General features: G+C 41.4%; 2 protein-coding genes across 8 annotated transcripts in view; both read left to right on the forward strand.

Moving 5' to 3' along the window:
* The window catches only part of Erich1 (glutamate-rich 1), a gene marked incomplete at its 5' end in the record, with an annotated part of 52,793,804 nt that overhangs the window by 3,860,928 nt on the left and 48,908,424 nt on the right, over positions 1-24,452 (forward strand).
* Positions 1-24,452, forward strand: part of Palld (palladin, cytoskeletal associated protein) — a 393,100-nt gene that overhangs the window by 189,806 nt on the left and 178,842 nt on the right. For all 8 annotated transcript variants that reach the window (XM_087587230.1, XM_087587229.1, NM_001433254.1 and 5 more), the window contains 5 exon segments: positions 942-1,047; positions 3,322-3,396; positions 8,106-8,247; positions 9,132-9,155; positions 23,451-23,570. In XM_087587230.1, the coding sequence (XP_087443356.1) occupies positions 942-1,047; positions 3,322-3,396; positions 8,106-8,247; positions 9,132-9,155; positions 23,451-23,570 (467 nt within the window).

The raw sequence follows: 24,452 nt of genomic DNA on the forward strand, positions 1-24,452 counted from the left end.
CTCTATTTTACAAAAGTATAGCCAAGTCTACCTGAGTTTGGGAGAAAACTCCGTTAATGGTGAAATATGCTAACAAATGCTTTTAGTTGCTGGTAAATATATAACAGTAATATCTATTTACAAAAAAACTAATTTCCCTGATTAGATCCTTACACATTAAGACAAGTACTGCATTGTAAGACCATTCTAATAATAAAATAATCATATATAATTTGAAAAATCATGTCCGCTCAGCATCAGATAATCACCAATGCTAAAGGAAATTTTACAATCGTACTTTTTTCCTGATTGAAGTTAGAGTTCAAATCCAGAGACTTGATCCGCAGCCTCTAGGCCACATAGAACCTGGCAATGAACCACCCTAGGTCTTTTTCTTCTATAACACTTAAGCCTCAGCTCGAAAAGAAGACAAAAATTTCAAGCCACTCTCAACAAAATTAGAAGCCAGCAAAAGCCCCACTGTTAGCCCTAAACTAAACACTGAAACGGAGTTAAATATTGGACCCTAACCGTAAAGATGTCAAATATTTGCTAACTGATAGAGACTGAAGCTTTCTAAGTCCTCATTTTCTCTTGGGATTTAAATAAATAATACCTTCAAAATCTTTATCAGTGCGAGCTGCCTCTGGCTAGTTTTCTTTCTTCTGTATGTTTATTAAAGTCTGTTCTATCCACACTCAGACCACAAGGACCACACGGCTCTTTTGGAGATTTGTTTTTATTAGTTCCAACTTCTGGAACAAATTTTAACAGAAGTAGCCTGGGTCTACAAAAAGAAACCCAGGTCTGCTGTAAAAATATTTTAAAGAACAGTTGCTGACTTAAACACACACACACACACACACACACACACACACACACACACACACACACACACAAAACAACAACAACAGCAACAACAACCACAAAAAGCTTCTAATACTAGCTTCCCCGTTTTCCAGAGCTCAGAAGAAAACGACGTCTGTTTCCTTAACAATAGGATCCTCATCTCCGAAGACAGGAGTGACCACAGCTGTGATTCAGCCCTTATCTGTGCCTGTCCAACAGGTAATTGTGCCTGCAGCCTTCAGGGAGCTGAGCTCAGGAGCAAGCATGCTGTTCTGTTTTATGAGTAGGAGTTTGATCCTAACTGCACATCCCTGTGTAATATTTTCTGAGAAAAAAAAACATAATTGAATGAAGAAAAACTAATGGTTAATGTTCTCATTTTTGTTCATTAAGAACAATCTGTAATCACAGACACACAACCAGTAAGTCAACAGCTACGTTCATATATGAACTTCTGAACTGATAATGATGTAAACCTTAGCTCCAACTGTTCCAACATCCTTTGTTCCAGTTACCCTCCTCATTACCTTATTTAAAGAGACCCGTAACGTTCACGAACCTACAGGAACTTTTCCCATCTCCGAAGACCAAACAGTATGGCTTAGGAAAAAAAAATTCAAACTCATTGATTTCACTATACTGTTTTTAAATATTGATTTGAGGTCAGTGTGAGACTGTTTTTTCAAAGAAAGAACAATCCGGGAAAGGGACTGTAGTGGGCTTACTTTCCAAACACCATCAGCATTACTCTTTAAGTAAAAGACGAAAATCAAATGTCTGTAAATAATTGATATGATGTAAATCTTTAAGTCCAACAGTACTCAGTTGCCCGGAGACTGCTGGTAAGTAAACCCATCTCTAGTTAAGAGATCTGTCTCATGTGCATCCCCATGACTTCCACCAGTTTTTATTACCCACAATATTATCAGAATCATAACAAGTGCTACATGTCATACATAGTAACATGTAAAAGATGAACTCAGTAGAGAAAAGATATTTATGTTCAGAAACTTGACAGGAGTCGACGAGAATAAGTGAGCCAGAAATGGTAGTCATGATAGATATTACCTTAAACCACTGAACCAGGGTTTTCATTCCAAAGCAAGGGTAGTTTTCACTCAAGAGCTTGGCTTTCAGTCATCCACTAGTAATTATTTGAATGCTATGAACTATGCATGATACTTCATAGCACAAAGCAGGAGTCATCTGCACCCACTCCTTCCCAGTCTATATACTAGGTGGGGCAAAATTCGAGATGCTTCTCAATATGCCCAAATTGATTGTGAGATACAGAGGAGGATGACATCCATCAATGTGTATATGCACACACTACAGTGATGTGTAGCGTACATTGTTAATGGCTTTACTTCTACAGGAACTCTGAGTAATGCATCCTAGTTTACCTGTTCCTCATAGCTGATGAGAAGAAAAGATTAATATATGAAAACCAGAGTTCCTGGATTCGAATCCCAGATCTACACACTTCCTGAGGGACTTCTGAGCAAATAATATAACCTCTCTGGGCCTAATTCCTTTGTCTGCAAATTGGAGATGACAATACCAGAAGTCTCCCAGGGTTGTTGTGAGGAGTTTCTTAGTTGGTTTTCATATGACATTTCAAACAATGTCTGACCCAGGGTAATACTGTAAAAGCGTTCATGAATTCATTGGATGTCAATGACAGTGAAAAGTGAGACACAGACCTCCCGAAACCCAAGCCAGTAAAAAAGTATTCCTGGGAAAACGAATAAAATCTATCACTGCCATAGCATCTCCACAGTACTGTGATGTCCTATAGTGTATTCAGACAGATATTATCGGATTGCTATTAGCTTAGGTTATCCCGATTACCTGAAAATAAGCAAGTTTACACACAAAAAAGTTCCACTTACTGCTTCTTATTTCTGTTCACAACTCTGAAATCTTTTACTTCCCGAGATGAACGCTCTTCAGTAACAGTTTCAGTACCTTGAGGTTTTTTTTTTAAACACATCAATAAATGAGTTTTATTTCTTTCACTCATATTTTTCTATCCTCCTTTATTGAGAGAGTTCACATTAAAAATAAGATAGACAGATGTTTCCATTACTTACTTTACCCTACATTGCCAATAGCTTATCCTTTTGATTCAATGAATCCGGACTGTATTTTAAAATAAAATATAGTGTCTGTGAGAATGTCTAACAGACCCCTGTGGAAGTCCCACACACAGAAATCCATTTGGTAATAGCATTTAAAAGCTCTCACGTTCCCCCAGGACCAGGGAACTCTTGCCTCCAATATCCTTTTGAACAGAGAAGAGTAACAGATGTGAAATTAGGGAACAGAACAAGGTCTATGCTGTGAGAGTAGACTAGCGGGTAACGTATGGCGACGCTTCCATACCCTGGAATCGTTCACATGGAGCAATCCCCATACTGAAAGGCTTCTTTAGCTTATCTCTTGGGAGATTTATAGATTGAGAATCTGATCCATGTGTCTCTGCCCTTTCAGGTTCACAGTGCTACTTCGTATCTATGCCGACCTGACGGAACCACCATGGGCTGCCTTCTTCCTGTTTTTACTAAGGTCTGACATCTGGAAGTCTCATTCTCCGTGTTTTCTTTAGCGCTTAAATTTCTTTCACATGTGACTTTATGTAGCAGCCCTTAAGGTTTGAAATGAAGATATTAATAGGCAGATCATCGTGGTTACCTTAGGGGATAGATAGGTATTCATTGAATAAGGACTGTGTGGCTGTTTTCTTATGCAAGACTGAGAAACATGGCTGTCCGCAGGTAAAGCCAGATGTCTGATCTAGCGGGAAAGCCAAGAGAGGTATGAATAATTCAGTGTTTAATTTTTCCTTCTTTATTCTATTTTTTCTGGGCATGGTAGCATATGACTGTAGTCCCAGTACTTGGAGGCAGAAGTGCAAGGGTTTTTAAGAATTTGAGACCAGGACTGGTCTGTACAATGAATCCCAAGAGTCAATCAATTTTCCTTTTTTGTTTTTTGTTTTTTTTTTTTTTTCCTACCAAGGAAAGCTCTTGAAAGATCTAGGATGCTTTACAGAAAACAAAACAAAACAACCCAAGCAAACAAACAAGAAAACTGATTTTTCATTTGTTTTAAGTTGGATTTATGTTGCCAAGTTGAATGAGCCCATGTCATTGGATGACTACAGAAGTCAGAAACCAGTCCACGCAGATTGTCTTTCTTTCTTTCTTTGCGTTTTTTGGAGGAAGTCCAAAACGTCACTGATGGACATTTTAAAAGGCCAAATAAGAGGAAAGATAAGCCATTTTCATGTAGAAAGACTAATGAATAAAGTTCTTAGTCCATCCGGTATACGCTATATATGATGCAAATTTTGCTGAACTCCCAACAAGTTCCTTGTTTCCATTCATTTGTTTGATATAGAATTTTCTAACCTGGTTCTAAAACTTATATTGTAGGGGGGTGGGGGGACATTACAGCAAATAGCCAGGGTCCTACTGAAGAAATTAACAGGGCACCATTATGGAGGAAATTTGTCCTGTAAGATACCAAGACTCCCTAAAGTTCTGTTAGCTACAGTAAAAGTTGAGCATCCCTAATCTGAAATGCTTTAAAAACTAAAACTTTACATATGGACTGATGCCTCAGGTGACAAGATTCAGTCAATGTGCAGGTGTACACTCTAAATGCCATATAAACTTCCCTTGACATATGTGTATAACATATTCAGAAAACATTCATGAACTTCATGTTTGCTTGTGCCTTGTCTTAGTATGTTTTTTGTTGCTGTGATAAACACCATGACCAAAAGCAACTTGGGGAGGAAAAGGCTCATTTGGCACTTCCAGGTCACGATCCACCATTGAAGGACATGAGAGCAAGAACTCAAGGAGACATCAAGAAGTAATTATACTTACTGGCTAGTTCCCTAGCCTCTGCTCAGCAGGCTTTCTTAAAAACCCAAGACTTCCTTGCAGAGGAATTGGTACCTCCCATAGTGGCATGGACCCTCCTACATCAATTAGTAATCAAGAAAATACCATACTGACCTGCCCACAGGGCGGTGTGATGGAGTCAGACCCTCGGCTGAAACTCAACAGATAATTCCAGGTCAGCAGAAGCTAAAGTAGGAGAGATCCTATGCCCAAGATATCCCCATGTATATGCAAACATTCCGATGTTTAAAATAAATCCAAACGCCAAATCCGAAACCCTTTTGGATAAAGTCACGAGTCTCCTCAAATTACTGAGGCGTCAGAATAGCACCTGCGAGAGATTCCAATAACCGCAGGCACGTAGGGGCACTCTGGGGACACAATGACTTCTTTAGTAGGTTAAAAATAAAATGAAATAAATGGAACTCCACACTTTTCACTTCCAAGTAAGCTGAAGATAAATGAGAAAACAACTCTATAGTACTCTGAGGTCACCTGAGTGGCTCCTGGGCAGCATCCCTGCCCTCCGAAGGCTGCAGTCAAAGAGTGTTAGGAGTTCAAGACCAGTGAGAGCTGTGCAGTGAGTTCGAGATCAGCTTGGACTAGGGAGTGAGAACCCTTGAAAGAAAGAGAGAGATGTGGAGAAGGAATTTCTGTCAGGTCACACCAAAAGCAGCTTTGTGATCTTTGTGGAAATGGTTTTATTTTGCCTCTGAATCCAAGCTTTATAAAGGCCTCTTTCCACACAGTCACCCTTTTCCCAGTGAGCGGAAAAAAAAAAAAAACAAAAAAAAACAAATGCTATCAGTTGAAAACCCCTCCGAAAGAACTAGAATAAAACAGTAAAAGCAAAGAAATCCTTTAAGACCCTGGCAAACCTAAGTCTCTGGAACAGATCATTTTCTTCTGATGCTCTAAGCAGGGACCCAGGGACCGCCTAGGAACCATGTCACAGTCAGTATGAAGGGAAAACTTTTTCATAGCCATCTTCTCAAAGGCAGCTCAGGAAGACTGTATTAAATCATGCATTGTTAACCATGACTCAGCTGAGTTAGGGGCACCTGAAGCTAACACACCCTTTCCCTGGCTTTTTTTTTTTTTTTTGAGCTGTTAAAGACTGATACTAGTACTTAGCCCAGGTTAGCCTGTGTGTGTGTGTGTGTATGTGTGTGTCAATGTCTGTGTACGCATGCACGGTGCCTATCATTACAGAAGTAGGCAAGCTGGACCTGAAGTCTAAGGAACAAGCATAGACTTCTGTCTCCCTTCATTGATAGTTATCTATGCATTTGCTAACTCTCTTGCTTTTAAACACAGGAGGGGAAAGCCGCGTAATTTTAGGAATAAATCTAATCTCCTTTGATGCCTTTTTAAAAGCTCAAGCATGAAAAATATTTGGGTGTCATTTGTCATGTACTGGAATTAGCTTCCTGGAGATATTTCATAGATTGACCCATAGAAGCTGGACCGCACACTGTGCTTTGAAACAATAACTCATCTCTGGCTTCATTCATAAACTACAAAACCTTTACTTAAATGTCAGAGATTCTCTAGGGCCAGCATCATGTCCCATCTGATAAAAGCACTTTTTACCAAGCCCGAGTTTATTCCCCGGGACCCACAGGATAGAAGGAGAGAACCAACTCCCGCAAGTTCTCTTCTGGCGTGTGTACACCCCAGTGCCACACACAGTGAACGAGCAAACACAGTAAAGCATGGAGAGATATTTAAAGCCAGCTACTTGCTCCACTTTAAAACACAAATGGAGAAAAAAATGCAATCGTTAGCTGATTTTTTTTTTTTAAAGAAAAAGTCTCAAGTAGCCCAGGATAGCCTCAAATTCTCCATATAGCTGAGGATCACTTTAAACTCCTGATCATCCAGCATCTACTTCTGTCTGTGCTGGATATAAACAAGATTTCAAGCACAGTAAGTAAGCTCTCTACCAAGTAGTCTACAAGTCCAACCCCAGTAGTTAACCTTAAACTTTCATTATATATAATATATAATATATTTATATATAATGTATGCTATGATATTCTTAACTGCCCAAAACCAAACATTATTTTTTTAATATTTATCTGTTTATTATATATACATCATAGAGCTTTCTGCCTGCAGGCCAGAACAGGACACTACATCTGATTATAGACGGTTGTGAGCCACCATGTGGTTGCTGGGAATTGAACTCAGGTCCTCTGGAAGAGCAGACAGTGCTCTTAACCTCTGAGCCATCTCTCCAGCTCCACACATTATTTTTATACTTTAATAATTCATTGGCAAACACTGTAGACTTATAGAATAGGCACAGTGCTTTAACATATATCCTGTAGAACATGTGCCGAAGGACTTTACATTTTTCCATTCCCCAGAAGATTTGTGACTAGCTGTTATTCCCCCCAGACCCTTAAAAACAAAGCAAACCTGCCCAAAGTCCTCACACTTCCTGATGAATTCTGTCCATTAGCTTGTTCATAGGTACATTTTTTTAAAATCGTGACTTATTTCAAAAGAGCTACCCACCTTATAAGGTATGTAAATCTAGTACACTAAGTCTAGTAAAATATCAAAGAGTCTAAATGAACGAACAGCTACCACTAGTTAACCTCAGCAGGGGAAGGTAAGGAAATTGTTAGCATTCTGGCATTTAATAACAAGTACAAAAACCTCACCTCTTTGCATCCATAAAGTTCAATTAATTTATCTTTTGTGTCATAAAAGTTTATTAGCCTGCAGTTGGAGTAGGGTAAAGACAACAAGTCAGTTACAAGAGAGGCAGAGACGAAGGTCAATAAGGAAGACACGTAGCCGGTTGTATCTTTGACTCAGAATCTTGAAATGAAAAAAATGCCAAACCTCTTGGCTTCATACACCTGACATAGGAGGCTGGTGTGGCAGGGCTGGTAGGGAGCCCGTGAGAGGGTGGGGCATGCCAAAACAAACTCCAGTCTGTTTTCTTATCTGGCTTGCCTAAGGGTCTGCAGTCGTTTGCAATATAATTGTTTGGAAGCCTTGCATGCCACCAGCTTACCTCTAAACGTAGATAAAGAAAAGCAGCATCTATTGCCATCAGATCCCACAAACCGGAAGGGTCAGTACAAATCCGTAAACAACCCCAAAGGTGCCACGTGGTAAACCTGTCTAATCTCATGACCCAGAGATCATGAAAAGCTGGTGACCAACGGACTTTAAGGAATTCATCCTTGCCTGAGACTATTTGCGGCGATTATTTTCTGATGACCCCTTAGTGACTGTTTTGTGCCCCTGGGGTTTTGTCTAAGGTTTGGCGGTTTTCCTCCCCTGTTGTGAGGTTGTTTGAGGAGGCGTGAAGTCTGAGAGGGTCACTTGCTTCTTAAATTTCAGGAGCTACAGAACACAGCAGCATCGGAGGGTCAGGTGGTGGTGCTGGAATGCCGAGTCAGAGGGGCTCCCCCGCTGCAGGTCCAGTGGTTCCGGCAAGGCAGCGAGATCCAAGACTCTCCAGACTTCAGAATTCTCCAGAAAAGTAAGGGGAGGTGGCCGTTCTCGTTCAGTTGGATTTTCTCTGGTTTCAAAAGATATAAAAAGGACTTACGCGAGCTGTTTTGTATTTTCAAAGTGGAACGAGACTAGATAGTCCATAATGCGCAGGAAGTAACTCAACACCTCTCAGTCCCCTCCCCTTCCTCACAACACCTTGTAAAAGTGGGATCAAAAGAATCTCTGTGGTTGCAAACACCTGTGTGAGTATCATCTCCCTAGTTCGGCCTTCTGTATAGACTGTTGGTAACATTGTGTTGGTCACAAGGTGTTAGCTGAAATTATCAGCTGAAATTCCTAGCATAAAATACCGATTTCCTTCAGTAATGCATTCAGACTCCTCCTGCATTGTTTGTTAAACGATAGGACACTCCCTGCATTAAAAGGCCTGGAGTAGATGCTCTTTTTGCTTCAAGATATTCATAGAGTTGGCGCCAAATGCAGGAATTTACCCCACAACCTCTCCCAAAATGCTACTTGTGAAATGCACAAAAGAATTGGACTACCTCATTTTGATGGAAGAATAAAACAAACCAACCCCAGGAGCCACTTTGAAGTGGATGAGACCTACAGGCCTTTTCTTTAGAATGAAAATTCCCACATACTCACATAGTTGGACCAATCATTTGAAGAGGTTCCCAAGCCTGTGGAAGCCTGTCTGGAACTATGCTGTGTCACCTTTCCCAGTGCATGGTGTTTCTGGACACATGGAAACGTAAACTGAGTGGCTGCTGCCTTAACTCTGTTATACAGGGGTGGTTCGCGCCATTTCTGCACACGAAGCCTGACCAAAGCAATGGGAAGAAAGGGGTAGGATAATTATCCCTGAGGCCCTGTACTAATACCATCCCCCGGTTTTTTTTCCAACAGAACCGAGATCAACAGCTGAACCCGGTAAGAGTTTTCTGCTATTGGGAGTAATGTATCTTTCGGTTTTCAGTGAGTCTTTGTTTCTATTTTAAAGCCACACAGCACACTAAATGATGTATTTGCAGTTCCTCAGAAAACATGAAACTGTCTTGAAAACAATGTCTTCTTTATCACGGGGTCTGTGCACTACAACCCTCATCAATTTTTATTAGTAAAACATGCTGCTCAGGCAAGAACGTTGGGCTTGGCAACTCACGGCTTCTTCAGATATAGTGTTTTATACTCAGACTCCGGATCCAAAAGAAAAACTTTCTGAAGTTCCAGTAGAAAAGAGAAATTTGTTGCAGGCTAGGCTTTTGCTGACCAAAACATACTGGAAGACTCCATGACCTTTTGTTTGGTGACTCAGTCTCTGGGAGCACCTAATCCGGTAGAGACTTGATGCCTCAGGGTGGGGGGGATACTTGGGGTGGGGGACACCCTCGCAGAGGTGAAGGGGAGGGCAAGAGGGGAAGAAATCTTCAAGGGGGAAACCAGGAGGGGGCAGCATTTGGGATGTAAATAAATAAAATAATTTTTTTTTTTTACAAAAATGACAAAAGACGTCATGGCCTAGAATGTGCCTGAGTGATGGCCTTAATGGCTGTCTACTGCCTGAAGCCATAAACTTACCATTCCACATGCTTGTCACCAAGTCCTGGGAGCTCTCTTCTTTACCAGGTCATCTGACCTCACCCAAGCGTTCTGTGATCCAAGTGCGTGTGTGTGTGTGTGTGTGTGTGTGGTGTGTGTGTGTGTGTGTGTGTGTGTGTGTGTGTGTGTTGGGGGGAGGGCTGCTGACTTCTCCTCTGCCTTTGACCTCTTGTATCTTTATGACTCCCTGTGGACTAAAACACTGTGTGTCCAGGTATCATAGTACAACGCTGCTAAGACTATTAATTTCCTCTGGCTTTTTCCCATCAGCAAAGATACAGTCCCACTATTTCTTCACAGAGGTTAGACACGTCATGCTCCTGCTGCAGCAACAAGCAGATCCCACCAAATGTGCCTTGGGAGCCATGGCCCTGCCCTGACCCTTGCCTGGGAATTTTAAGGTTCCCGGTTAGCTATAACAGGGGCATGGTACTTTTCCCTGCCCCTAAACCTGTCACATCTGAGTATCCGGTCATTAAAAGCAGAGTGTTCTTCATGTAGGACTGGGAGTTGAAAGGTTGATTCTTAACATCCTTTGGGAAGGACTGGGATTGACCTAGTGGCTTCTGAGTTACAGTTAGGCGCATGCCACCCCATTCAGTGTGTGGGTCACCACATCAAAATCTGCAGTCACTCTCCAGGCTGTGGAAACAGACGGCTTCGTGTTTTATTTGTGATGTGTCTTCGTGTAAACTGGAATGATGCTAGGCCCTTAATATATGGAACGTCTGTGTGTGGTACATGAGACTTTATCCCAAATGCAGATAAAAAGTAAAAGCCGGGTATGGTGACTGTAACTCACTGATGGGCAGGGTAGAAAAAGAGGGATTCCTGAACTCCGCTGCTCAACCGCTCAGCCAAATCCATGAGATCTGGTGATAGAGCCTGTTTCAAAACAAATAAAGGTAGAGGGACAGAGAAGGTCACAGTGGTTGAGAGCACTTGGGGCTCTTGCAGAAGACCCTGGTTTGGCTCCTACCAATCACATAACAGTTCCAGTGGTTACAGCGCCCTCTTCTGGCCTCCACAGGCATTCCACACACGTGGTGCACTTAGATGCAAGACAAACACTGATACATATAAAATGAAGGTAATTAAACCTTTAAAAATATAAACAAACAAATACATATCAAATAAGAGCAATCAAGGAAAAGATATCCAATGCTGACATATATTTTCTATAGACACGTACACACATGCACACACCCATACTAACAAACACACAGATGCACACATAACACACACACACACACACACACACACACACACACACACACACACAAGGAAAAGAAAACAGTCAGGTTATTCTGCAATAGCATTGCAGACAAGTCAGTTCAGTTCGAATGAAGAAGGCTGGTGGATGCAGCTTTCACCGCAGCCTCATTCCCTCACAACCCCTCCCATAGGCAGCCTTAGTTTTCCAGTTGCAGCTCAGTTTGTTTTTCACAAATAAAAGTTCAATCATGAGTTACTTAATAAAATTTGTTCTGAATGCTCCAGTCCTGTAGAACTTGCTCAGATGCCTCTAGGGTGAACATGATGGTGTCCTGGTGTCTGAGGTGAAGACTGAGGACATGGAAGGCACTCCTCTTCAGCTCCATGCCCTGCAGGCATACAAGACTCTCCTTACCATGTTTGCTGAATTTCTCATTTTTCTCGTCCCTTTAATTATATCTGAAAGTATCTTAAGACGACAGAATCCCTGCACCCCAACCATAATAACAGCATTTGCTGAAAGCAAGTATACCTCAAATAGCTCAAGAAAATCTGTCAATGTAGGAAAAAGATGTAGCCCGGAACTATGAAAAAGAAGACAAACTTCTCCTGGCCTCTGAAACTTTCGCCACCGTCCTATTTTCCACAACAACGGGAGACATTCCTTTCATTTTCCCAATGGAGCACTAAGACATTCCACTTTGGGGAACTCTACACTTGTCACGCAGTATTAAATAAAACCCATGACCATAGCTTTTTAAACAACAAACAAAAATAACTCAAGTGTGACTAGCCATGTGACTGCTTATGTGAGTTGGACAGAATATAAACTAAAAAATCAAAACAAAGAAATCTATTTTAAAACATTTGTATTTAAATGAAGTTGAGAAGGCCTAAAAAGAGAAGTGTGACTTTTTTTTCCTAATTTCCAAATGTTTCCCTTTGCTGTGCTGTGCTGTGTTGTGTTGTGTTGTGTGGAGAGAGAGCCTGTTTCAAAACAAATAAAGACAGAGGGACAGAGAAGGTCACAATGGTTGAGAGCACTTGGTGCTCTTGTAGAAGACCCTGGTTTGGCTCCTACCAATCACATAGCAGCTCACAACCATTTGTAACCTCTGTTCCAGTGGTTACAGCGCCCTCTTCTGACCACCACAGACATTCCACACACATAGTGCACTTACATGCAAGCCAAACTCTGATACATATAAACCTTTAAAATAAAAATAAATACATAGATGATAGATAGATAGATAGATAGATAGATAGATAGATAGATAGATAGATAGATCATACATACATACATACATACATACATACATACATACACACACAGACAGATAAATAGTGTGAAGAGAAATTAAGGAAAAACACCCAATGCCAACCTCTATTTTCTGCAGACATGCACTCGTGAACACACACCCACACTAACAAACACACAGATGCATATTTCCATGTCAAGGGAGTGCATGTGTGCATGCGTGCATGTCTTCAAACACTTATTTTCTTAAGTAGCCTGAGATGGCTACTATATCTAACCAGACACTGGTATACTAATCTATAGAGAATGAATGTAGGGGCTGGCTTCTTGGATATCTGTATCTTAATCACTGTCAAGGAGAAAGAGAAATACACACATGCATGGCTACAGAACATCTGAGGCAAGAGATAAATTTTATAGGCCTCAGTCCGTGATGTTTTCCAAATGCTAAAACACAAATAGCCTTTGAAATCTGGGACAATATTTAAATAGATTTTATTGCTCTCTCTTCCCTTCTTCTGATACAGTTGTTCTTTCCTGGTCTGTCATCTCTGTATCTCTCTGCCCTACACCCTTTCTTCCCTCCCTTTCTCCATCAATTCCCTCATTCTTCTTACCCAGTTTTCTTTTTCACTGCCTTTATTATTCATGGGTGAGACACTTTAAGGCTCTAAAAATAAAGTTGAAATCCCTTAGGACCTAGATATGGGTCCATTAGGATTACACATTTAGCTAAAGGAGGAACTAGATGACTCCTTTCCCCGTGCATTTGTGCAACTAGAACAGGTTTTTCTTGTCACTACTGTGCTGTGTCTGTCTAATGTGTTTTACACTCCCCTCTCTGTCTAGACAGGAGTCAGCTTCATCACAAATTTTTTCAGACTGGTTTGTGAATTAAAAGCGAGTCAGCTTACTTAAGACCAACATTGGTTTGTCATATTACCTGCCAGGCTGCCTTTTTTTGACATTCTAGCTCTACCCTGATTGGATCCTTCAGAGACTAATCTGGAGTAAGAGGATGAAGACTCATTCACAGATGTTAATACCCAGGCTGTTACTCAGCTGTCTGGGAACAGACACAGACTATCTCCAGTCGCTTCTATAGCATTGCCTAATGGTCTAATGGCATGTGAAATGAAAGCCACAAAAAAAGTCTCTCTCTCTCTCTCTCTCTCTCTCTCTCTCTCTCTCTCAGACACACACACACACACACACACACACAAACATAAATACACATGTGTGTTGGTGCCTCATGAGTCTAGAAGATCCCCCTAGAGATGTAGTTACAGGCTGTTGTGAGCTGCCCCAGTGTTAGATACTGAACCCCAACTTTCTACAAGAAAAGCACAGCACTCAGGAAGCAGAGGCAGGTGGATCTCTGTTCAAGGTCAACCTGCTCTACAGAGCAAATTCCAAAAGAGAACCCCTGTCTTTAAAAAAATAAAATAACACTTGTCATCTCTTTTTTTCAAGGTGACTCTCTACTTAGCAATGTAATCCTAGGTCTTTGTCCATGTATTGACTGTGTGCTTCAGGATACGAGAGAAAGTCCAGTGGTTGAATATCCTAAGGACTGAGCTATGAAAGGGAAACTATGCAAATGCTTACTGGGAAGCCAGTCTGTTGCACACAGTTAAGATTATGTCTTAGGTTAGAATAGTAGCTATGTATGCAAAACTAGCCTGTTTGCAACCTGTGCCTCCCTTACTATATGACAGGACACCCAGGGTGTCTCTCCACACTGTCAGGTGTGTCAAAGGTTTGACATTTTTGACACAAACACCTTGACACTTAATGCATGACAGATAGAACACAACAACCAACTACAATTATTCATAATTTTAAACATTAGGTCAATATCTTTTTTGTTCTATGTGATATACATCTTTTTTTTTTTGCACAACTGAGAATTCATTAAGCGTGTGACAAACAACCAGGATTCCTGGAAATCTGTCTGGAAATGAGCTTTGCACAATTCAGTCTGACTGCAAAGGGTTGTGTAGCCGCTAGCTCACCACTCACATCCATTAAAACGCACTGGTGCTTATTTAAGAACAAAGGGGTAATTTTTCCTTTAATGCCTGTGTGATTTCCTAGCAGTATTTAAACTGTCCTGATTTAAACTGAGAAGTTCTATGGTATTAATGACCTAACTCATGGAGCTAGTTGGCTTATCTGTGGCTTAGACAATTGTAGAAAATAAATGCTAATATACTTAAAGCAGTGAAGCGCAACCTGCCCTTTTGAAAATAAGAGTTCTTGAAATGAGAAAGAAAAGAAAAGGCAATAGAAACAAAAGCTGAGGAAATGTCCTACAGAGTGTCTGTGTGTGCGCGCACACACACAATATATGTATATAGAAATATATTCACCAAATTTAGAGCCATTTACTTCTGTATTGAAAATCCACACCAAATGTACAATATGCAGAATGAATTCAGAGCTGTGCACATCCCTGTGGAGTTCAGAAAATCCACCAGGATAAGGAGACCACTGAACGAACATGTACCCAGGGAACTCAGCGAGCCTTGGTCCTTCTCAGCAGCTACACTAGATGCAAACAGACCATGAAGCAAAAGCTTCAAATGCAAAATTACCTCAAACTTGGAATTCTACCCAGGTCTTCAGGTCTGTGTGAAGATCTAAAAAAACTATTTCCAGACTTGCAAAGTCTCAGGAAGTGTTCTGCTACAGCCTCCCAAGGAGGATGTTCTCTACCACAACCAGAGAGCTGAACCAGAAAGAGCGAGAGGCAGATGTGGAGAGCAGGAAGCAGGGATCAAAGGGAACCTCAAAGAGTATGCCAGCTGAGCACCAGTGGGGAGGACAGCCCCTCCCCCACACACACCAGATTGCAGGGAGTGGGTCAGGAGACAAACCCACTCAGGCTGTCTGCACTCGGGTTCAGTCCCAGCTCCTCTCTGTCTTCTACCCTGATGACAGAATGGCTGGATGACAATACCAGCTTTTCCTGTTCTGTTGTCCTGAATTCTCTACCATAAACTGACACATGATCTCAGAAGACACTCAGGTTGTCCCCCATGGTCTATGCTGTCCTAGTCCTGAGACCTGGGATGTGGCCATGTTGAATTTAGGAACATGAAATTTCCTGGTGCTGACTCCACCAGCAACTGTTTGGTGTTCAGAGGCTTTAAAAAAAAAAAGTGACGAAGTTTGACTCACTGTACAATTCTTTAAATAACACACATATAGATATAGACATGTTTAAGACCTAGCTTTTAAAGGATATATACGTAGGCCATCAAAGGAACGGTTATCTCAAGGGACAGAGGATTAATGTGGGGAGGACATGCAAGCCATTTCTAATATGCTAGTATTGCTTTATTTCTTCCAGTCCATAAATACATTTCATTAACATCCTAACCCTGCACATTTTAAGTGTCCTTCTCTCTATGTGGGTAGAACTGACCGTCTTTAATGATCCTTAGAATGCACTGATGCCTGCCCTCCCTTTAAGCACAATGGAGTTCCTCTTCCTTCAAATTAGCCAGAGTCTTATTTTTTTTTAATAGTTGTGTTTGCCAAGCCATGTGGCTTGAAAAGTAAAGGCTGCTCGTGACTTCAGATAAACACATAAAAGGCCACAAAGGGAGAGATGTTTGAAACGATGTCCTGGGAACCTAGGGGACCAACTGGTCTCACCCTTGCTGCTGCTTCCTTGGATGAGTTTCTGCAAATTTGGTTCTGTCTGTATTTCACCAAGTGTTAAATCCATCCAGGAACCTGAGTGAGATTCCGCTGCTGCAATTGCATAGATTTTAGGTTAACTTTCACAAGTATTTATTACCAATTAAAATAATTTCTAGCTTAATAATTTATTAGATGCCCTCAAATCACAACCCCAGGAAATCAAATTTAAGATGAACCTCAATTAAAGTTATTAACAACGGTAGACTTTTCCATTTGTATTGGTACAGTTCTAAGTGCCTTTATTTGACACACACTCCCGGACACACCAGGATTTCTTTTACAGATGTCATACCTTTGTTCAAATAAGTTGCAATCAGATGGAGATTCCACATTGCAACCCGGCACTCGCCATTTCCTTGTGGCTTGCTTTGTATTTAATCACGTCCGAACCTTGCAAGTCAAGATGCACCTTTCAAGCCTCCAAACACAGACCTGTTGTCCGAGTGGGGTACACTTCCAAGAGAAGTCTAGCAAGCAACCGTGGGTGCTGGAGTTAACACTACCACGTCACCAAACAACATCTCAGTGCCCTTTGTTCAGTTTTGTTCTCTATGTCATATCTTTTCTAGATATTTCCTCGATCACAACCATATGCCTATCTTTTTTTCACATAATATCATTGAAAATTCATATAAACTAAGTCCTGTTTGATTGGGTTGGAATTACAAAGGAAACTCATAGGGAAATCAATCTTTTTGTTTTGTGAAGCAAATATTCTTTCTGCCATCTAAACTTACTCATGCACTTAAACAACAGTTCCGACGAGGCTGCCGTGTATTAACTGCTGGGAACATGAGCCATGAACAAAAGCAAAGAAACCGATAAAGTAACCACTCGGCAAACTATTCCATTTTAGTTGATAACGTGTCTCCAGTGGGAAGCTGCAGTGCTCAAATCACAGTTAGAGGAAGCTGAGACCAAGTCTAATTTTTTAGAGGAAGAGGAGAGTGAATGTTAGGATAGATCTTATGGATAAAAGGAAAACAGCCTCAGAAATTGGTGCTTACAGACAGGAGCTGAATGCTCAAAGACAAGAGCTCAAAAGGCCAGGACCACCCTCACAGAGGCAGGACTTTATCTGCCACATCCCAGCTCTTGACTCTATATTCAGATCACTCAAGGACCAGGAAACGAAACAGCTTTCTTCTTCCTTAGCTCTTTGGCTGAGAAAAGAAGATATAACTTAGAAAAGCCCAGAATCTTAGAAGGCGTGAAAAGGAAGCAGCATCACCATTCGATAATAGTCGTCAGGATGCTGGGAGACGGCTCTTGGGGGGTGAGAGCACACACTGCACAAACACCTGAGTTTAAATTGGAAGGACCCACATAAAAAGCTGGATGTGGTCATGCACACACCTATATCACAAGCGCTGTGGTAGGCAGAGACAGAAGCTGCGTTTCAGCAAACTAACTACCAACTTAGCGCCAAGGAAGTGTCTCAAAGGAGCAAGGCAGGATGGAGACAGAGCTGGATACCTGATGTCCTTTTCTGCACTTTCACACTCACACGTGTACACACAAACTCAGTGCTACTGGAAGCCCATAACTCAGGGACAGCCACTGCCTGAGGATGTTTTCCACAACTTTATCTATTTCCTATAATGCCAGTATAATTGATCCAAGGAATCCAATATCTTATTAGGGGGAACATTCAGCTATCTCCTTGTGAATGTGAGAGCCATTGTTTCTTAGGATATTGGGAACATTAATTAGACTTTCAAGCATTGAGAAAGTCATTTCCAGACTTAAATCTTTCATTACCTCCCTCTGCGCCACACTCCCTATGTGGTTAATGTGGGAAAACAGCAGGACGACTGTAGAGGCTTTGTGCTTCAGCAGTAAGCAGCACACCTGGTGCCAGCCCAGGAGCCTGCCTCAGGAAGTTGGACTGCAAGACTAATTAGCCATATTCTTGAGGTCAGACCTGAAGGAAGGAGAGCTTTGGAGCTGTCTGTCTAAAACCTTTTAGAGAGCGAATATTCTAGCTTTTATTTCCTCTCCTCTGCTTACATCCGCATTTAACTCATCGATAACCACATATATTCAATTAAACAAAAACAAAACCGTCCAAGTGTCTCCTCGTTCCATTCCTGTTGTCTCTCTCACATGCACGATGACTAATCATGCAGATGGGGAGGCTCCAGCTTGACTTGCTAGCACCCTTTCTACCTGCTTCAACTGGAAAGCCAAGACTGCACGATATTATCAAAACATACAAGGTGACCTCACAGGCCGTATGTCCTTCTGTTATTTCCTTTCTATTCAGTGAACATTTGTAACAATAAGTGTATCTTTTAAATGTGTCAGTGTCTTTGAAACCCAACCCCCAAGCCCTTCCCTTACTATTCTCAAACACTCAGGACTGATAGTTATTAAATAATCTGGGAACCAGGCTCAGAGAGTTATGGAGCAGTATTGAGACCCTATTTTCACACTTCATGATTTATTTTGGACAGTGAGGCCACACCTCTGCATTTCAGAGAACACTTGGATAGTTGGTTCTCTCTTCCCTCCTATGGGGTTGTGAGAACAGAACACATACCATCAGGCTTGCCCCAGGCACCCTCTGGACCATCTTGCCAGCCTCAAGGGCATAGCTTTTAGTCTGCTGTTCCAATGGCAGTTCAAAATGAGTCATCAGAGCGGGTGGTAGCCATTTTTTATTTTTCCATACTGGGGCTCAAAGCCAGGCACTTGTTCATGGCTGAGCAAGTGTTCTACCACAGAGTTTCATCCACCAATCTCCCTTCGCAACTACCAATCTCTAAAAGATTTTATTTGTTTATTTGTTTGTTTGTTTGTTTGTTTATTGTATGTGAGTACACAGTTGCTGTTTTCAGACCCAGCAGAAGGGGGCATCAGATCCTGTTATACATGGTTGTAAGCCACCATGTGGTTGCTGGGAATTGAACTCAGGACCAAGCTCTGGAAGAGCAGTCAGTGCTCTAACCGCTAAGCCATCTCCAGCCCTATAGTCAAAAAGTTAAGACAAAAAATAAGTGAATAAGAAAATAGTAGAGTGCCTAAGTTTAGTGGTTTTGGGGACATTTGTTGCCACTGTGTGTGTGTGTGTGTGTGTGTGTGTGTGTGTGTGTGTGTGTGTTCTTGCTTATATATATGTGATATATATGTGTGTATGAGCATATACATATACATCATATACATACATATCATATACATACATATCATATATATCATATATGTACCATATACATACCATATATAAACATGTTGTATACATATATATCATATACAGACACATATAGTCTGTGTATGTGTATAGTTTGTATATATACATGTGCAGGTTGGACATAAACTGTATCTCCTGTTCATTAATAAATGTTTTGAAAATCACTTTTTAGAACTTTCCTAAAGACAAAAAAATCATCTGGAAAGCATATTTAAAAAAAAAAAATTCTAGGCTCTATCCCAGGCCTGCTTGGTCAGACTCTGGGTGAGCGAAGAGGACAGAGAAATCAGCAAACTTAGCCATCGCTGCACGTGATCCCTATCCCCAGACAGGTCTGGGAAGCACCAATATACAGGAATTAAATTCAAAAGCCAAGGGTCCTCTGCAGCCAGTCTCATAAATAAAAAAATTCAAAAGCCAAGGGTCCTCTGCAGCCAGTCTCATAAATAAAAAAATTCAAAAGCCAAGGGTCCTCTGCAGCCAGTCTCATAAATAAAATCCGTCAACAACAACAACAACAAAATCATCAGTCTTACCAAGAGCTCAGGCATTCTAGTTTTAAATCTACACAATCTAAATAATGACGAAGGATCTTGGGCACCTCTCAAGAGCCAAATTTTTTTTCCTAGCCTCTAGGTTTTCCTTCTCCTCTGTAAGTAGAATAGCCAATTTTAAAATGTGAAAATGACTTAAATGTAAATTACAGCCATAGCTTGGCACTCTTCATTCATAGTGTCTGCCCAGGTCCCATGTACGCCTTGAGATGGGGACATTTTCCGTTGCAGAGACGGGAAGGTGAGTCGGCCTGGGTTTGCCTCTGCCTATTCCTGCGCAGCTGCCTGCTCGTGCCAGGGGATGTTACAGACACACATTGTCGAAATGTGCTGTGGAATTAGCGTGCAGCCCAAGTTTAATTTTTTGAGCATCTTTTGCCTCCTGCTATTGTCAGTACTACAGCAACTGGAAGCAAGACTCCTGCTAACGTTTAACTCAGCAGGCTTTGCTATCCTCGTAGGGAAACATTAAGAACTAGGGAAAGCTCGGAAGCATGCTATCCACTTACACCCACATTCACACTGGGTATTCCAAGTGTGTCTTTTAAAGGACTCTTTCGATCATAAAACATGAAAAACGTAACTCCCATGACTCACAGATGAGATCTTGTAGGACCTCACAAGGATGTTTGCCAGCCTCAGGAGTGAGATGAGAGCTCAAGTGGCCACCCTCAAGCCTGCTTGCTGCAACATGATTTTGTGTGATCATGCTATATCATCCCAAAACGTGATTTCATATCATTGGGGGAAAAAATTTAAAGAGCTCAGGTTGCGATTTTCAATATCATATTTTTTTCCTTGTTGGAGCTCAGGAAATTCCCATGAGGTCATCATTTCATTGTGGTCTGAAGAACTCAAACTGTCTTCCGGTTGAAATAACTATCTCTGGGTTTTTGTGAGGTTACTGTACATTTTGCACATAAGTGAACAAAACCTGTGAAAATCAAAGTAATTATCCCTTTACTGTATGTGTCTATATGTCTCTGTCATAAGTAAAAGTGTACAGATATAAACTAAAATGTGTATGTTTAAGTCTCTGCCTTAAACTTAAAACCTCATGAAAATTTTAACACAATTATTTAGGAGGTAGGAAGTTAAACACCATTTGTACCTTTTAAGTTTTATCCCATGTGTTTGTATAAAATTTTTTATCGTGTATATGTATTATCCAAAATATATTTTTCTTTTCCTAAAGTGGTGGGGTTGGTCTGGGGAGGCTTCTTTGTTTGACTGATTGTTTTTGAGACCAGGTCTCATCTAACCTACGGTGGTAGCGCTACAAAGTTCAAGACTAGCTTCGAACTCCTGATCCTTCTGCCCACAACTCCCACTCAGTGAGATCTCAGGTGTGCCCAAAATATAAATTCACAATTTCTAAATATACAGAGAAGTCTTAAAAAGGAAGAAAAAGATAATTCAGAAAACCTCATTTAGCTTTGATTTTATAGGCTGAATTGGAAGGGTGATAAAGCTACTAAGAACAAAATTGGGATGGGGAGGGCAAAAACATCTTGCCTTTATGGTTATAGAATAAGTATAGAACATCTAATATCTGATCAGACTGAAAAGATATTACATAGTCAACCTGCATTTTGATTCCTCAAACTATATTTGCTTCTTTCTTCTATTTTTTAAATTGTCCCCCCAAAATTAATTCTTTCCTAATTCCACCTTACACTTAAAGAGATATTTACATTTAGCAAACTGGAACTTTCTCATAAATCTACCCACTTCCTGCACTGACTTTGAAGAAAACAGAGAAGGAAGGCTAGGCACGCCCTCCTGGCATGAGGACACACCCTGTGGCAGGTGGGCATGAGGCCTGTAAAACTTGGATTGGGGATCCATCTGGAGACTTTCTAATTCGAGTTCTTGTTTCCATGCTGCCATATCCCATCATCTTAAATGCCCGGTGGCGTGCTGTTAGGAAGCCTGGATCGTTATCTCACACCTGCAGCTATAGAATATTAAGCAGTACACTCCTTAACACACACAGCTGATAGATGGGTGGGTTCGGAATGTCTAGGCTCTGTGCGTGGGACAAGGTTGCAGGCTTTCACTCAGAAGTCTCTTAGGATATCTTAGAGCCTCTCATTAGTCAGGCTGTTCGAGCCTTTAATCTATCTTCTTCCCTCTCGCTGGAACTGTAGCTCACATGTTCTTATTCTTTGACAAAGATGGATGTTACCCAAGCAACATCTTGTTACATGACTCTAATCTTTCCCTAACTTGACATTTCAATAGATACATAGGAGACATTCATTACTCTGCTGTTTTAATCTTCTTTGCTGAAGCAAAAGTGAGAAAGTTTACGACAGAAAATATGCTTTCTTAAGTTTTGAGTGCACGGTGTGCTGTTCTTGTTCACCACCGCACAGCAGACCCTCCCAGAACCTTCTCACTGGCCTGTTTGCGGCTGCATCATCCTAGCCATAAGCTTCCCACTCCCTACCCCACCCACTGCTCCTCATCTTCTGTAGGAAGAGTTTAGCTTGTTAAGAAACTTTGTAAGTAGAAACTTGTGACGTTTGTCCTGTCATATTTCTTTACATTTAACCATATGTTATCAATTCTGTGCTTTGTCTTCTTTTAGGATTTATTTATTTAATATATATGAGTGCTTTTACGCTGCATGTTCATCTGCACGCCAGAAGAGGGCATTGGATCTCATACTGTGAGCTGTCGTGTGGGTGCTGGGAATTGAACTCAAGACTTCTAGAAGAACATCCAGTGCTCTTAATCTCTGAGCCATCTCTCCAGCCCCTGTGCTTTGTCTTAATTAAGCTGTCATTGATTCAGTGCGTGTTTTACAACGAGTCTAGTTTGGTGCACCCCATTTTGACATTGTACTGGCTGGTTTTGCGTCAACTTGACACAGGCTAGAGCAGAAGGAGCAGAAGGAGCCTCAGTGGAGATGGACCTCCATGAGATCCAGCTGTAAGGCATTTTCTCAATTAGTGATCAAAAGAGGAGGGCCCAGCCTTTGGGCTGGTAGTCTTGGGTTTTAAAAGGAAACAGGCTGAGCAAACCAGTAAGCAGCATCCCTCCATGGCCTCTGCATCAGCTCCTGCCTCCAGGATCCTGCCCTACTGAGTTCCTGTCCTGACTTCCTTTGGTGATTAAACAGCAATGTGAAAGCATAAGCTGAATAAAGCCTTTCCTCCCCAACTTGCTTTTTGGTCATAGTGTTTCATTGCCGCAATAGACACCCGACTTAGACATCGGGCTGAATACTAAGATAAAAGTAATGGTCCCCCAAACTACATACTTTGATAATATTGATATATGTCTTTTAAAGCTGTAATTATCTTGTAGAATTGAATTAAATAAATTATCAGTGTTTGCTTCTAAAGATATATTAAGGGGCACTGGATATGGAGAGAATTAGATTATAAAAAGAGATGTCACTTTTCATCGTATGCTTTTGTTTATCTTCAGACTTGCTGCTTGTGTCTTTATATATAAAAGTGATTCTATTAGTAAACAAAAAGAATTCTTGTGAGGTAACCCTTTGACCACAGTTAGTGTTTGAAAGTGTTTGAAAGATAGGTTTGGAGGCAAACCTACTCCTCTTCATTGATGATGGTGAAAATGAGGCTTGAGACTTGCTCTTAGAGGGGAGCCGGAGGAGGCTGGGCTGACATCGCATGGCTTCTCAGTTTCCCTCTGACAGGTTGTCTTGGTCTCTTTGCTCCCAGAGGAGATCTGCACCCTTGTCATTGCTGAGAGTTTTCCTGAAGATGCAGGCATATTTACCTGCTCAGCCAGAAACGACTATGGATCCGTGACCAGCACCGCACAGCTTGTGGTAACTTCAGGTATGTGGGAATCCAAAGCAACTGGGTCCTCCTCCCTGGCTTTTGAGTAGCTCCCCAAGACAGGTATCAACTGTCCCAGGAACAGGGCCCAGCCCTTAGGAATGTTCATGGCCACTCCAAGAGTTATCTTAACAATCAGGTGTCTCCTCTGTAAACAAAAGGATTTGGGGGAGGCAGAGAGCAGTGGAGGTGGAGGTAACCAACGAGGTAACTAGCACTCACTAGCACCATGGGGCCAATTTAAAAAAAAAAAAGAAAAAAAATGCAATCGAGGTATCAGAAACAATGGAGTGTATAGTCCTCATGCTAAGCTAGGATCCCTCGCCTCAAAATGCCACCCCTAAGTCAGAGGTGCAGTCATGGTCCTCAGAAGTGCAGAGAACCTGCAGAAACCTGTCTAAATGTGTCGCTACGTAAATCAAGATTTAACTTCCAAGAGAGGAATGCAAGCTAGAGAAATGGAGAAGATCTTAAAAAGCAGATTTCATCACAGTATTATATTAATGTGAGTAATGAACAGTTCTCATATGAAATATAAAAGAACAGAACTTAATCCTGTAGTCAAAGACACAGGGACACACACAGACTCACAATCAGATTCACCAGGGAAGACAAGAAGAAGAAATAAAGAGATCTGTGCTTTTCTTTGTGTTTTTCGGTGACAATTTTCTTGACACCGAATTTACTCTGCGGATAGCAGTAGCTGCCTTGTCTTTCAAGAGCCTCTTAGAGAGATTCTAAACCAAGCCCTTTGACCAAGCCTAGCACACAGTAAAACACACAGTAGGCAAAGGGAGTGGGTAGCTCTTCCATTGCCTTGATTTCTAGAACAGCAGAGCTTGGGGGCTAGGTGGCAGCAGAGGTCCAATCAAGCACGCTTGG

Source organism: Rattus norvegicus, chromosome 16, assembly GCF_021556685.1.
Source record: "Rattus norvegicus strain SHRSP/BbbUtx chromosome 16, alternate assembly SHRSP_T2T, whole genome shotgun sequence".
Lineage (NCBI taxonomy): Eukaryota > Metazoa > Chordata > Mammalia > Rodentia > Muridae > Rattus > Rattus norvegicus.